The following is a 16,852-nucleotide window of genomic DNA, read 5'->3' on the forward strand; positions in this document are numbered from 1 at the left end:
AGGTTTTAATTATAAAGTGAAGTGATACGTCTTTGTCATAGTTCACCCTACTGCTGACACCAATCTGACAGAGCAGTCTGCAGGCTCTTGACATGATGGCTTGCCTGGAGCAACAAGGGAGTGGGAAGCTCAGCTCTTTAGAGGACATTTACCTTCTGTCAATGTTCATAGAGAAGATGTGTTAGGCCGTTCTTGTTCATTTATACAGACAATAAATAAAACAAGCCTCTTATAACTCTCTGAATGTGCATCATTCTCTTGAGCTGATAATGAGTCAAGAGTTTAAAATACCAATTTACTTCACTAATCACTAAAGCACATTTATGAATGTTGCTGTTTTGTGAACCACCAGAATTGTGTCTTCCGGTTGCTTTAATTCACTTTGACACATAAGAGGAAGCATGGAACAGAATAAATTGAGTGTCACATCAATCTGAGTGGGCATTGAGAATTATGGGTGTTATGGGGTTTATGGACTGCAAGACCACATCCCAATTTACCACTTTTTGAATTAACTAAAATTAATTCAAACTGATAGCAGTAGAAGACTGCAAGCGCAATATAGTCTGCCTGTTTCCTGAACTGTTGCACTGCTGTGAGGCCTCCAGTTTCCACCTGTCTCCTCAACATCACTCACTTCCTTTTAGTAGAATTATTTGAAATGCTGCTGTGTAGTAAAAAAGAAGAAAGATGCATAATACATCTCTTTTATGTACTCAAGTGAAATGGCAATAATTGTCACTTTTTAGTTCACATTTTGTCAATCGACTATCATTAGCAAATGTCCAACTACATGCATTTTAGTTTTATAGGACATAAACCGTTTTGCATTTCTGTGATAGTATTTCTCTTAGCAACATACGGGCTGTGTTAATTGAGGTGTCCTTTTGGGCTTGGTGCATCTCAATCAAAGATGGGTAAGCAATTTATTCACCTGAGGCAGCGAGCAGAAACTGCCACATCGCAGTCCTAATGTGAGAATTCCACACATGAATTACGTCATCACTGGCAGAAAATCTAGCATCTTAAACTACAAGGATTCTACAAAGCGACAGCATTCGATTTCTAATGGTAATGGAGCATGCAAGCATGCATCCTTTACTCGATCAAAAACACAACGCAATACCATCAGCCAAGTGACACGTGTGTGCATGCGTGTGTGTATATATAGAACTTACAGAACATGTGCAGTTTCAACATGTTTTGGTCCATCATTTTGAAATCTCGAACTGTGAGTAATGCTGCCATGAAATGGTGTCCCTTCCTCAAGATTAATTACCTTCCATTCATTATGTTGGTATGTGCTCCATCCAGACCAGTCAGACAAAACATACTCTAGAGAGGAAAAACAGACAAAGTGTTCCCTGAATCCTTAGTCACACATGCTTACCTGAATCTAAACCATGCAGAGACAGAATGGATTCTCCTAGGAACTTCAACAAGCATGCCCAAGTCCGGAATTGGCCGAACGGCATGAATTTTAACAGAATCTCAACAGATTCGCACCTCAACTCTCAACAATCGTTTCTGGAACTTGCTATTGACGGTGAGGCTCATTCAAAACACGCATCTCCAAGAAAACTTAAGTGGCATGCCACCAGCTTGGGTCTCTACTCATAGTCCTTTCAACCCAGTCTGAAGTTTAAGAACAGTTGTCCAAGCCCTAATCATCTCCCAGCCCTAATCATCTTGCACCTGCAAGGTGGCAATGCCCTATTTGCAGGAGTCCCAGATGCCACATAAGCCCCTCTCAAATCTGTTACAGAATGCTGCTGCATGCCTCTTTACAGGATTAAAGTAATTCAAATACAGAAACCCCATGCTAAAGGAGCTTCAGGGTCACCCCTTCAAGCATGCATCATATTCAGGACTACCCACATCACCGATGAAGCAGTCACAACATAAGCACTTCTCTGCTCGGCTGAGAAACTCACAATCTCTGGAAGCATGTGCACCACCAGAAGCCGCCACGCTGCCAGACTGTAAACAAAAAACTGCAAGAGGGAACAATCAGGCAACAAGACTTTTTCTGATATGCACCCTCTCGCTTGAACAAGTTACCAACACTAAGAAGACTTGTCCCTTCCACCCTACATTTGAAGAAGAACCTGAAAACACACTCTTTAAGGAACATCGCACCAATTGCTGTTCGCTCCACTCAACCCAATGTATCAGCCTTTGCTGTCTCCCTCATTGCTCCCACCCATCCCAGCTGTTCTGCTACACTTGCTACCTACTTCTAAAACCCTGGATGTGGCCACTTTGCACAGTACTCCATTGCTTCCCAGCTAGGTTTCTGCTTTATAAATATCAGACAGACATACAAGACATAAAATCATTTCATTCGAAATAGCATTAAAAGGGCTGTTCTAAATAGTTTTATAGAATAGAATTGGTACTTAATGATTTTAAACACAGTTACAAAGGGTTACAGAGCCTGGGTTCTTCGCCACAAAGGTTAAAATTGAACCCAATCTACTCGTTATAAGTACCCCGGAGATGACATCATGTGACATCCCAGCCACTCATGGAGCTCAGAATGTGGGCTTTACCACATGGTAAAGCTTGTGTTCCAAGCTTCCTGAATATTGGGTGCCCGCCATCTTCCTCCCTGGACACTACAACAGGCCTCTGCTCCCGCCCACACCATCCCCTCCTCACCTTCTGCAACTTCCATACGCCACCTTGCCAGCACATATGTCTGCACTGTCTCTATTGCCACTTGCCCTCTTCGTGCACTATCCCTCCTCCAACGGCCCCTATGAATATAGATTAAACTAATAGTACGTTTCAAGGTGGTCGTTTTCTTCTGTAGTTTTTTTGTTAATTCTGGAAACACCCAGCATGCCATTTCTCAAATTTAAAAAATGTATCATCGCCAAGGAAATCTGTGAGGGGTGCTGATACCAACAGTCCCCTCTGGGGTGGACATTACCAGAAGGAAATGGGGCTGTGGCCGTGGATCATAACTTGCAGGTAATACCCCTACCTAGGGGCTTATTGCTTAATTAACAACCTTTCCAACAGCAGCATATACCCCTATTGGTAGCCTCAGCATAAAGTGAGAATGGGTTCTGAATTGTGAATAGTTTTTAACTGTACAATACCTTTATTCCCCAGCAGAAGTAAACTGACATGTTCTGCCAAAACGATGTTTTCTGCTGTTGTTCTTTTTATAGTTTTTCAGACATATTATGACTAGTGTTGCAATACATATTGTGCTCGAAGAGTAGATTATCCCTTTAGCAAAATGGCTCGATCAGAAATGTGTTAATTGACATTGGGTTTATTCACTTTGTCCAAAGAAAAGTGTGAAGTTATTAGCCTTAAAATGTGCACATTTTGAATAGCTCATATTTATTTGGCATTAAATGTTTGCTCTGACAAAAGCTTAAAATACATTGTTTAAAAACAAACCAATTTATTTCAAATGAAGGAAATTATGCCTCGTCAAAAAAAAATGATTTTACAGAAAATAACCCATTCATTAGAAAGGAGTTCTTTGTTTTAAAAAAGAAATGGATTTGCTACAATATGTATCTGCTAATAAATGTAGCATGTATTCTAAATCTAGCTGCTTCAAAAGAATGAACGTTTGACATTATAAGAATCAAATGTTTTTGAAAACAAAATATCTCTATGGTGCATAACAAACCCACTTTCTAAGAAAGAAGTGATTCATTATTTTCCAATTTAAATCTGCTGGAAAATACTCCCCAGTTCCATTAGTAGAGAAACAGCATTTTCTTTTCAGATTTTCAACCAAATTCACAATTGGTGAAAAGTAATCATACTTTCAAACAGCCCTCGTGTTATGTTGTGTTGCAAAACTACCTAAGAGAAGCAAACATTCAGTCAATTTTTATTGTAATCAGGAAACTCTGATACTCTCTGCATTTGTGCGATCTCAATGTCACTAGGCGTAGTAAGATCGCTCTCTCTGTCCTCCCTTTGTTTCCCCTCCTTTGCCTCATCGCGCCTTGAAACACTTGTGCATAGGCGCGTTATAAATGTCATATCATATCATAGCATCATAGAGTTTTCAAAATCGACTACTGCAAGAGTGGAATGAGAATTGAAAACATGCATTTTAAAAACAACATACCTCCACATGCACAAAATGTACAGTTGAAAAGTCCCTAATATACTATATTGGACCAAATATATGCATTCGCTTGGCCACTAACAGTCCATTGCAAATCACAGACCACTGCAAAGATTCAAAAAGAAATGTGTTAGCCCCCAAAACACTAGACTTTGTAGAGCCCCAAAACACCCTCATACAGATGCGAACTGATGGTTAGGATAGGCAGCAGGTCTTCTGATAACCTCCATCAGTCAATGATGTAGTCCCAACCAAAACCCACCTAGCTCTTCTAAAGACGTTTAAAGAGCCCTAATAACCCTGATAATTTCTTCAAATACACCCTCCCACAGACACCAACAGACAGTCCCAGACAGCCCCATGCCCGCAGAGTCCCTCCCATAGCTCCCCAAATATACTTGCATTGCTCTAGCAGATCCCTGCATATCCACAATAGGTCGTTGTATAGTTCACAAAAGAACAGTAGTTTATCCCCAAAGAAATTGTCCCATGGCATTCAAAAGAGCCTCACATTGCTGAGAGTAAATTCCCAAATAGCACTCAAAAGACCTTCACATGGTCTACCCTTTCGTACAGCCGACAAGCTATCTTCTCATCCTCTCTGCACTGATTGGGCTACACAAGCCCCTGAAATAGAGATGGGCAAATTAGAAGATTTGAACCGACCTAAACAATGGTGAATCATATGAGTTTGATTGATTTAAATCATGTAACTCTAAAAATGTACCTGATTAACAAAAAGAAATTGAACAGATAATCAGTTCAAATAGACAGGAGTAAATGTTGGCTCTAACTGATTTCAACTTTCAGCAACTTGTTTTGTTTACAAATCATTTCTTTCTGTTCTTTAGATTATATTTTGTTTTCATTTCCAATTTTATTTGATTACATACTGTAATATTCTTCTGATGGTAGACATTTGGTTAGACCAAATAAATCTGAAAGTGTGTAAAATCTCTTGGTTCCTATGAGATAAATGGCTTCAACCAATTCAAACCACAAATTAGGTCAATCAGGTATTTTAAGTCTCAATTTGAATCACCTCACAAGTCAGCTCTTTAGCGGGTCGATGGATCCATACAATTTGAAATGATTTGAAAGGTAATTAAGTCAAGCAATTTACAACGTACCCACCTCTATTCTTAAGAAGTGGTATTGATGAGGTATATAGATAGTTGTAACATTGTATGCCTGCCCACTCTAGTTTCACCAACATTTCAGAAAAACGTGCTGTCCACCGTTGTGATGTGAGTTCATGAATTTTGAGCTGGCAAAGTCACTTTGAAATGTATTATTGTAATTCACTTTTCAAAACACCTGGAAAGCAATATGAAATATGTTTAAAGAAAATGTGATAAGTTCTATTCATTGATGAGTTTCTTGAGACTGGTGTAGCAAGGAGACCGTGGCCTTCTCCCCTTGAGAATTTCAACCAGTGAAGGTTCCGCAATTAGGAACAATTTTCCCTAGAAGAGATTCCTTGCAAACTTGGGGTGTGAATACAGAACCATTTCCACGAGATCTTCTGCGATGACTGGACTAGCATAAGATGAGAAAACACCACGTGCCCATGGCTTTAAATAAACATTACAGCCTATGAAAGACCCTCCAGCTTCAATGGGGAGTCGCCGGCGGGTCTGCTTCTACACAGTGAAGGCAATATCTGACTTGCTGAAATAAATCCAATAAACAGCTGGTAGACTACAACCTAACTTGAATTTCGTGGTCAATGTCAGTCACTCCAAGCTTCCAACCCAACTTCCACAACGCACTCTGCTTGTAATCCCCAACAATGTGCACCTTCCATTGCTGCACAGCTAGACTTGGTTAAAAACCAGAGCATTATTGCCATCAGCCTCGATAATCCTGCCGGTGTCCTTCGCTTGTGTCATTATCTTTGTGTTTGCGATCCAACGAATTGACCCTGGAGAAGTTACAGTGTTTCGAGTTGTTGAAGAGTGTGAACAGTCGCAACATGACTCAACAAAATGGAATCTTGAAAACAGGGAGCCGAAGCAAGGCTGAAACCATAATGTCAGTTGGTTGCATAGTAATGTGCTGACATGTGATTGGGAGGTGATGGCCACCTGTGATAAGTGAACAAGGGACAAAAATGACCCGACGAAACTAAGCAACAAGGAAAAAAAATACCGAGCTGAGAGCGAAACTGACTTATCTTATGAAAACAGGGTGAATAAATAGAGCGACTGAAAGGAACCCCGGTGATAAGCACAGTTGCCCTTGCAAAAGCCAAGTCAAGGAGGCCAGTTCCATTTTCTAGAGGCTGAGCTACTTACACAGGCGAGTTGCTCCTAAAGAAAAGAGAAATGTCGGCGACCATGTGCCAGACAATGGGCTTAGTGGTGGGCACCTTGGGGCTTGCTGGGGTGATTGCCGCCACCGGAATCGACATGTGGAGCACCCAGGATCTCTACAGTAATCCAGTGACAACCACCTTCCAGTACCAGGGCTTGTGGTTGAGCTGTGTGAAGCAGAGCACGGGATTCACACAGTGCCGGCCATACTTCACCATTCTGGGACTACCAGGTAGGAGCACAGCCTTTTGGAGAAGCAATAGTTATATCTGTATTAAGATTTGATCAGATTAATGAAAGGTGTCATAGCAGGTCCATCGATCTTAGTTTAATAAAAACAAAAGTGATCAAAACGAATTTTAGAAACGTTAAACAACTAAGCCAAAGCTGTTGTCAATGGTTTTGTTTCAATGGAAACGATAAATGACACAGAAAGTTTATTTTTTTTTAAGCGAAAGTTGTGGTTGATGACCAAATTCTTGGTGTTGAGCTGATGTCTGTCAGATGTGTACCTGCTCGTTCTATACTTGAGGAACTTGAAGACGAGGGGTTGACTCCCTGTCCATTTGCTAGAAATATTCAGTATGCTTTTAGGCAAGTAATTATACCGGGAAACCTATCCTGGGCTCCATGCTCTGTCCACTTTTTGAGATATCTATGATGAACATGCACGGCCATTGTGGTCTTTCATGAACAGATTGCAATGCTTTACATGAGCTGCTGTACTTTATCACTCACTGATGGACTTACCTTGTATTTTCTGTGTTTGCGCTGTTTTTACATTTTAAAGGAATGTTATTGAGTGTGTATTTTCACATGTCGTGTTTTTTCCCGTGTTCATTTATGTATTCACATAGTGACCTAGCTAATCAGTTCAATTGCGTGTTGACTGCACTTGCTAGCGAAGGTCAATATTGCCCCTATGTTCTCTCTCGGAGTCCACCGATGTCTCTGATGAATCATGAAAGTGAAACCTTGTAATTATTTGTCATGAACAAGTGCACATTTGTGTGAGAAGTTTGTATACGTAAAAGGCAAGTAAACAGTACAATGCATTGAAAGTTGATTCGTTGTAAGAGGAGATGCTAGGATGTCAGCACTTGGAGGAATTGTGTTACGTATGTTATAGAATGGCATGTGATGGAGTGTTGGATGTTTATGACCAGAGACAAGGCATGCTCTCCTTTCATGCCGTGGAACAGGAGGGGCTCAGAAAACCGTTGTGTAGTTTTCTTGTGCTGTGTACAAGAGGGAGCGGGGGATGGCGGGTGCATAAGGAGGGAAGGTGACTGTATGGTGTCGATGGTTGCAGGGGAGTGGAGCAGTGAGGTTTCTTGTCATTTTCTGCTTCCTTCTTCTATGTAGTGTACACAAAAGCTCGAGAAAAAAACCCATAGACTTAAATAGACGACATGATTCAGTAAGAACATTGCGCTTGCATGCCTTTTTTTTTCTTCAAATGTCATAAACATGCTATTAATGGATCATAATAGTAAACAATCTACAGACTTTGGGCCTGATTCATGGAATATTTTCCCCCGTTCAAAGTTGATTTGCACTACTGAAAAGTGCTTTTCACTCCCAACACAAACCCTGATTCATGGAACCGTGAATAGTGTATTTTTGCAGTGCATAGTGCGGGCAAAGTCAGCGCATAGTCATTTTTGCAGTTCAAATTGACTTTTCCCGGACTTTGCACTGCAAAAATACACTTTGCACAGTTCCATGAATTATGGTTTGTGTCAGCAGTGCAAGGTCACTTTTCAGCAGTGCAAATTCACTTTGAACCGGGCAAATATTCCATAAATCGGGCCCTATGAATACTTCTGTTCAACAGGTAGCCATTGGAGCTAATCTGATCTAATCACATGCACGCACTGGGTAGAGGGCATGACATGGAGCACAGCCTCATTCCAGAAAAAGTGGAGATGGCGTTGATGCCAAGTAAATATCACTGATGAGAGAATACTGCCAATTAGAAGAGACTCAAATACATCACTTGTGTTTACTTCACAATTTGCTCCAGTGGCAAAAGCGTCACCACCAGCCTTCTTTTGAAAGAACATGTGGTATATTACCACTGAAGGTCATCACCAATAATATGACCAGTTCTCAGCTGGTCTTAAAAACTATCTTACCCGTAAGTAGGTGCCACGTTGTAAACTGTGGATTATGGGCAGGGGCGCCAGGCTCTCTCTGCCCTCCCACTTTCAGGAGGTTAGAGATGGCAGAAAGCAGGATTGTCATTCTAGGGCAATACCACAAAAGCCTGTCAAAGTTCTCACCTGGGAGAGTATTTACATTTAAACAATCATTAACATGGCCTTAGCAGAAATTGAACAGAGACAGAGAACAAAACCCTGCCCGTGCGATATCAAGATACCCCTCATGATTAAGCCAAAGGCCGGGCCTTAATCATGCCCGGGGCCCACACCTCCAATGATTAGCATCACTTTGTGAAAAATAGAGACTCTGAATTGGGTTGAAAGATACATCTAATGGCCCAAAGGAAGGCATAATAGCAATTGAGCCCTCTGGGCTCAGAGGAAACTGGGGTCGACAACACAATGGCTTAATGGCCCCACTCAAGACCAGCCTTAAAATCTCTCATCCAGCCCCCTGTCTCCGCCCCTGGTTATGGGTTGGCACATAACAATGGAAAGTGATCCTTTCTTCGAGGTGCCTACTACCCCTGCCCCAAGAATCCTCATATGTCATTGATTGGTGGTATTTTAACGCAGAGTTTCAGCTGGTGGTGCATTTTTGCCACTGGTGCTATTCATGGGGCTGCACAAAATGCTGGAAATATGTGTTGCCTCATTAGTATTTTCACCTCCTGCAGTATTTGCCATCGGTGGGATTGGCACGTGATGGGGACATCTGTGCAACTGATGGTAATGCAGAATCCCAATATCCCTGCTACTGCCACGCGGGGAATGTTAAGGTAAGGGTGACAGGGGAGTCATTTACTGTGCCAGTTCTTCTGCAACATGAGGCCTAATAAAAGCAAACACCCCCTGGGCAAGGATCCCAAACTCAAACCGTAAAACCCTGATCCATTTCATTTTCGCTGAGTAAAGTGTTCTACAATAGGCCTTTTTCAGTGAGTAACATAGGCGTTACTAACCCACATGGGGCGATTAAGGTAAATAACCATAAGTGGCCATGCTACTCTATGCCTTCCCAAACTACAATTCCAGGTAGGGCCAGCTAGTTCAGCTATCGCAAAGAGAAAGAACTCTTCAGAACAAGGCACGTGTTCCCAGATTACTGTTTTACACTCACCCTATTCCATGTGCAATCGCATTGGTTTGTCATCTCTTCTATCTTTTACTCATTCTGTCTTCTACGCCTTCTTTCTCACTCTTTCCCCCTTCTACACTCTGCCTATTCTCTTCCTATTTATTCTCCCTACCGCATATTTTCTCCCTACTGTCTGTGCTCATTTTTCTCCCCTCTTTTGCTCTGTTCTTCTCTTCTCTGGCCCTCTTCTCACTTCCTCTCACCTCTTCTTTTAAATCCTATCAACTCCTGCCCACTTCTTTACTCTGCTTTCCTTTTCTCCTCTCTCCACTCCTTATGACTGCTTATTTCCCTTCACCTCTTTTTAGCTGTCGCCTTTCCTCCTTCTGTCTTTCTTCTCACCTTTCTTAATGTATCTGCTTTGCTTTCTTTCAGATAATTTTCATTTTTCTATATTCCCTCCTTATTTCTTTCACACTTCTTTCACTTATTTCCTTCTTGTAATCCTGCTCTGGCTTTTCTCCCCGTGTTCCTTTCTCTGTCATTTTTCCATACCCCTTTGAATGTATGCATTTCTTTTGTCACACCCTTCCTTCACGTCTTTCCCTCTGCTGGTTTCTCTCCCTGACTTCAATACTCCAACCTTCCCCCCCTCACTCCCTCCCCTATAATACCTGCATATTTTCCTCACTTTCCTTCACATCTTAGCTTTTTTTCACATAGCTGCCATCAGGCTCGCATTTCACTGTTTAACTTGTATGCTCCCTCTTTCCATTCCTGCATTCCTTTATTTTAATCTCTAGTTTTCTTCTCTGTTTTTCTTTCTCTAAACTGCTTTTCCTCACGTCATCTTCTTCCCTCTTTGCCTTCCCTCTATTTCTATCTCCCCTCTTTCTATTCTTTCCCTCCCGTTATTTTACGTTCTTTCCTCCTTTTCATTTGTCCCTTTCCTTCTTCATCCTACTTTATTTGCCTTTGTACGAGTGAAAATGAAGCACTTACCTCTGACATGGGTCTAGTCAGCACTTTCAAAATTAGATCCCAGCATTGTCCATTCAGCCCTTAATATTTCCGTGATTGATTACGTATCGTTACATTGGATAATAATGACAGCTATTATTACAGTGCTTGAAACCCAAAGGGATTCAGCAGAAACCACTATTTAAACAGTCTCATTATTATTATTTTTATTATTATTATTATTATGTATTTATTTATTTTAAATAATTTCTTGCTCCACTTTATGGAAACCTTACCCACTGTGACGAATCAAATTCCGGGGTACCAGTGGTCCTGGGGTGAATGACAATTTCTGAACCATCGATCAGCCTCACACCTGTAATACACCAGAATGGATCGGAACAGATTGGATTAAACAAGCATAACATTAAATGTATAAACCTCCTTGTCCAATTTTGGTAATGTGCATGGAACGGCAGGTTTTTTACTAAAGGACGTGGATCGATGGTTATTTGCAGCACAGCGAAAATACAATTATTACCCAATGATAAAAGGAGTGTCCAGTGAAGATTGCATAAAAATATCTACTTTATTATCATCACAACAGGCAATCTAATAAAACATCTAGATACAACCCACCCTTAAAGGAATGCAGAGAACAGATCGTTTCTAAGAAGGAAAAGGGATGCACTCTGGATACTAACAGGAGGGTAGTTGGTTTGGTTAATAACCACACTAGTTTTTGCAAAGGCTTCTTGGCTTCAGTGAAATGGGAAAAATTCTTTTAAAATGTCTCTACAGGACTTCCGGGAAGGACCAGGGTGACAGAATCACAATTTACCACTTGCTGTAGTCTTTCATGGTGCTCGGCATCGTTGAGTCGAATTCAGGGTGCTTTTCAGGCCTCGGCAACAGAGTTCGAGATGGGAGTCAGCAGCGGGTATCCAGCAGCAAGATGGTTCTGCAAGTGAAGCTTAGAAAATGGCTGAAGGCTGTCCGTCACGGCGACTCAGGGTCCAGAATCGTTGTCTCTGTGATGATCAGCACTTCTGAAGTGCTGATCGAGACGTCTTGGGTTCCTTCAGTGACTGTGGCTTGACAGCGGTAGCACGAGGTTTGAGGGCAGTCAGCTTTGCAGGCAGTTATGGATTGAGGAACACGACAGGCTCAGGAATTTCCTTTAAGGCGGACAATGGAGGGTGCTAGAGTTGTCCTTTAAGGCAGACGGACCAGAGCTAGGGAGTGTGTTGCATACAGCAGCTTTGTGCTAGGGTTTGGGATCTGAGACCTTCTGGCACTCCCTCCCCAGGGGGCTTGCTGTAGAACCTAGCAGAGCAAGCTTTGTGCTGTCTGGGTACCAGTTCGTTTCTGTCTCTGTTCCTTGGGAGGGATCTTTCTTCCCTCGTTAGATGTTTCTGGCCTTCCTTCAGTAGCAGAAGCTGTAAGGCAGACAGTACCTTCAGCCATGATGCCGGATGATTTATTCTTCCTGCTTTAAGTGAAGTCCTCAGATGATCTGTCTCAAAGATGGGCTCCAGCCCTCTCTTAAAACCAAGTGGGCCACAGTGATTGGTGTAGGCTGAGCCTACCTTAGTGAACCAATCCTGGGGTCACTGCCAACAATGTTATGTATTTGTGAGGTCATAACCAGAGTGCTTTGCAACAGGAAAAGGTGAGGGGGTCCTATAGGAACATTGAGAGTACAAGGACCAATATAGCTGAACTCTTCTATCAACAGAAAGAGTTCTGGGCTCACTCCCCTCTGATACTAGGTCCCACCGACCGTCTTGTCTTCTGTGATTAAAGAGTCTCTCTGACTAATGGTTCTCCCTGTGTGGTTCCTTTTTAAAGTGGCAGATCTCCCTTGAAGATGCTGAGAGACCAGATTCTCTTGCTTCTGCAAACCACACTCTTGTATGTTATGAATGGGGTCTCCCTAGCGGGGGTTATCTACTTCAACAAAAGACTCATACATATCAATTCTCTGTCATTAATACTGAGAGATGGGAGCTGGCTTTAGGTTGACACAGTTAGATATGAAAGGTTTGTTGGGTTTTCTGTCTCCTTTGTTATCCTCTGCAGCCAGCCCCCATGGGGGACTGTTTGAAGTGCCCTCTATTGGTGTGTTAATCACTGCAACCAGCTGCAGGGCTAACAAAGGAGCAGGGTGGTTCCATGGATCCCTTCTCAGTTGATCAGGCTGTCCATAGCAGGGGGAAGCTCTTCTCCCCCCTCTTTTGGATGGCTTTGTGCTCTAATCTCCTGTCATATTCCAAATAAATATGACAGAGGTGGACTGTGCCTCTTGGCTGTGTCCATGCCGGAGTACAGGTGTCTATGCATTTGTTGTGGTGTGAGTATAGGGAAATGTGTGTGAATTAGCCCCACACATTTTCGTGAGGCAGGTCTACCATCATCCATTTACTTAAACATCCAACCAAAGTGGATGGTCAAGTTCCTCACACCCACTTAGCCTGAACCCACTGGGATCCAACCTCTTAAAGAGAACCCGACCCCAAAACTAGAGAGTGCTTCCATTGACTGATCTGGCCAATGATTACTACCAGAGGCGCTGCCATGATGGAATCCAGCCCGTGATGTCCACATGAAAGAACTGCTCCCACCTTTCTAACAGAATTCTCGAAACTCAGACTTGAAACTTGCGAAGCACCATGTTTGTGTACAAAGTAAACATATAACTAAGCACACCTGTATGAACACACTACTTTCCCCCCCTACCCTTTACCTTCCTGCCCTACCCTTTGGCCAAGTTTCCTTCAGTAACCGCTGCAACCCATTCCTGATGAACTGCATACAACCAAGATGTTCCTCCTGTCTCAGAAGTCATTTAGTGTCCCAAAGTATTAAGCTCCCTTAAAGTAGGGCAGTCACATAACATACCATCAATCTATTATTAAAATGCAATCATGACTTTTAATAATTGTTTTGTAAAGGTTAAAACAGGAAGCTATTAGTACCTCGATCTGGGGCCATCTACATTATAGCCCCAGGCACTGTACAGAATACGGATTTGAACAAGACCTTCATGTAGGGAATGATGTACATTTTTGAGGAAGGCAGGACATTTTCCAGAAGAAATGCCACTTTGAAGCCTTCAAATCATGGCCAGAGTACAACTTTAAAAATGTATGGTCTCTCCAAGGGTCCTAATAATGTGGAATTGAGTGCAACAAAGAAAGTAGAACCTGGAAGAGAACATACGATCATGATACAGCGAAGCAACTACAAGAGTGTGTTCTTAAAGAGCCAGTGATAGAGCCAGAGAGAGCTGGGAGAGAAATATAGAGGAAATGCAACAGAGAATGTGGGGAAGTGGTAAAAGAAACAAAGGGGACAACAGTAGAGTGTGAAAAGATGGTGACGGGAACATTAGCAGAGAAGGAGTGGTGATCCATAAGGTATTAGAGAAGACATTGGGCCTCATTACCCGGTAGGCGGTGAGCCATGGTGCTATAAGCGCCATGGCCCATGCCGGTAAAATACCGGCACCGCCTTGGCGGAAAGGGGATTTACCGCCCCATTCCAAGGTTGGAGGGGCGGTAAATCCCCTTTCCGCCATTGCCCTTCCCCATTCCCATTTCTGCCCCATATTTTGCGATGCCGTAATTAGCTCCGAGGTCCCTTAGCGGGTTGGATTTTAACGCCTGCAAAAAGCAGGCGTTAAATCCCCCAACCCGCAAAGGGACATCGTAGTAAGGAGGTAAGGATTTACTGGTACCGGTATTTTACAGGTACCGGTAAATCCTTACCGCCATCCGTGTAATGAGGCCCATTGTTTCACGGGGCACTTATGTGGCTACTCCTGTCACAGCTTGCCGATTGTGCCCTATCATAATTCATTCTTGTTCTTTCTCCAAGTGGTAATAACAAACACTCCTTCTACATGAACAGCATCAACATTTTACCACTCTTGCTGGAAATTCACAAAGGATATCCATTCGGCAGAGGTGTCGCTAGTGGGCGGGGTATAGCCCCAGGTCTTTTGGTTGTAGCCCCACATAGAAGCTCACGGGCTACAACCAAAAGGCTAGCTTGCCCCAAATCCTGACATTAGTGTATCCCCGGATCTTTTCTAGACCTAGCAACACTCCAGCCATTCGGGGATGCATTCTGCAACGCTCAAGATATGAGGTTTTATGCCATCGTGTGCATGGCTCAGTGGTTGTTGGCCAGGTTCAGAAAAGAAGCCAACCACCATCGCCGCCCATATAATTTTGGCAGTTACATCTCTTTCAATCAGTTTCCTGGTCCTGCAATTGTTGACTGATTACAGTACTGAGCGAAAAATCTTTCTGAATATCAATTATATTAAAATAAACAGTAAGTAAATAAAATCTACAATTAAGAAAGTATTGCCTTTGAGCATGTTGTCGTGTTGATGGAGGTAATGGGGTATGGGTAAAGATAGCTGTAGGGAGACAGGGTCTTCCCATTAACCTTAGGGCATCCACTTGCATTCTAATTACGCTGTTCCGTTCTGCCCTCAAGACTGCCTATATGCTGCGTTTCTCATTGGTTTATGGTGAAAATTCTGGCGAATTCATCTGAGCGCCCATTTCCGGTTCTTTTGCTGTGTTTGGCAGGAAGCAGATTCCTGTATGGCCAGCTAATAAATGCAAACACTTCAGAAATTCATTCCTCCAATTCCAGACTGTTGATGCTGAATTTGCACGTCTAATTATATTTTTTGGTTTAGTTGGAAGGTCCCTGTACTAAGAGTTATTACAATAAGCGCGTGGCCTCATTGCCCACAGCAGACAATGTGGTGTGGTTTTGATGTGTGGATTTGTTTGGTCTTTTCAATGACCTATATTTTACAATACTGTAGTGTTCACCACTACTATGATGTACACCTCTTTGTCATTGAGGACAGTATAGCAAGAATGTTTACATTCAGGCAAGTGCTGGTTCCAGCGAACAGTTCCATGATTATGCAAAACCTATAGAAATGGGAACATGGAACGTGAAAGAATTAAATGGCCAGAGGAAGCAAAGAAAGGTTCTATCCTATACAAAGTAGGCAAGAGTGACTTTGGATTTGTACAAGAAATGCATTTAACTCTGGGGAGCATGACACACTGGAAAAGGCTGGATTCAAATTGACCAGAAGAGCTCCTTAGAAACCACTCCCAATGTGATCTTACGCTCTCAGCAGCCTGCTTGACATCAGATGTGCCCACCAGTGATTGATATCAACGAAAGGTGATCTTGCGCTCTCAGCAGCCTGCTTGACATCAGATGTGCCCACCAGTGATTGATATCAACGAAAGGTGATCTTGCGCTCTCAGCAGCCTGCTTGACATCAGATGTGCCCACCAGTGATTGATATCAACGAAAGGTGATCTTGCGCTCTCAGCAGCCTGCTTGACATCAGATGTGCCCACCAGTGATTGATATCAACGAAAGGTGATCTTGCGCTCTCAGCAGCCTGCTTGACATCAGATGTGCCCACCAGTGATTGATATGAGCGAAAGCTGATCTAGCGCTCTCAGCAGCCTGCTTGACATCAGATGTGCCCACCAGTGATTGATATGAGCGAAAGCTGATCTAGCGCTCTCAGCAGCCTGCTTGACATCAGATGTGCCCACCAGTGATTGATATGAGCGAAAGCTGATCTAGTGCTCTCAGCAGCCTGCTTGACATCAGAGGTGCCCACCAATGATTGATATCGACGAAAGGTGATCTTGTGCTCTCAGCAGCCTGCTTGCCATCAGATGTGCCCACCAGTGATTGATATCAACGAAAGGTGATCTTGCCCTCTCAGCAGCCTGCTTGACATCAGATGTGCCCACCAGTGATTGATATCAACGAAAGGTGATCTTGCGCTCTCAGCAGCCTGCTTGACATCAGATGTGCCCACCAGTAATTGATATGGACGAAAGGTGATCTTGCGCTTTCAGCAGCCTGCTTGACATCAGATGTGCCCACCAATGATTGATATGAACGAAAGGTGATCTTGCGCTCTCAGCAGCCTGCTTGCCATCAGATGTGCCCACCAGTGGTTGATATGGATGAAAGGTGATCTTGCGCTCTCAGCAGCCTGCTTGACATCAGATGTGCCCACCAATGATTGATATGAACGAAAGGTGATCTGCGCTCTCAGCAGCCAGCTTGACATCAGACGTGCCCACCAGTGATTGATATGGACGAAAGGTGATCTTGCGCTTTCAGCAGCCAGCTTGACATCAGATGTGCCCACCAGTGATTG

General features: G+C 43.0%; 1 protein-coding gene across 2 annotated transcripts in view; it reads left to right on the forward strand.

Annotated features, from left to right (window-relative positions):
- The window catches only part of CLDN18 (claudin 18), an 89,657-nt gene that overhangs the window by 9,686 nt on the left and 63,119 nt on the right, over window positions 1-16,852 (forward strand). The window contains exon 1 of one of the 2 annotated variants that reach the window (XM_069618036.1): window positions 6,379-6,652. The exons of the other annotated variant lie outside the window; for it this stretch is intronic. Coding sequence (XP_069474137.1) covers window positions 6,433-6,652 — 220 coding nt within the window. The 5' untranslated portion in view covers window positions 6,379-6,432. Of the gene's footprint in view, window positions 1-6,378; window positions 6,653-16,852 lie in introns of those variants that run through there. 2 annotated transcript variants of the gene reach the window in all.

This window comes from Ambystoma mexicanum, chromosome 10 (assembly GCF_040938575.1).
Source record: "Ambystoma mexicanum isolate Mex_15411 chromosome 10, UKY_AmexF1_1, whole genome shotgun sequence".
Classification (NCBI taxonomy): domain Eukaryota; kingdom Metazoa; phylum Chordata; class Amphibia; order Caudata; family Ambystomatidae; genus Ambystoma; species Ambystoma mexicanum.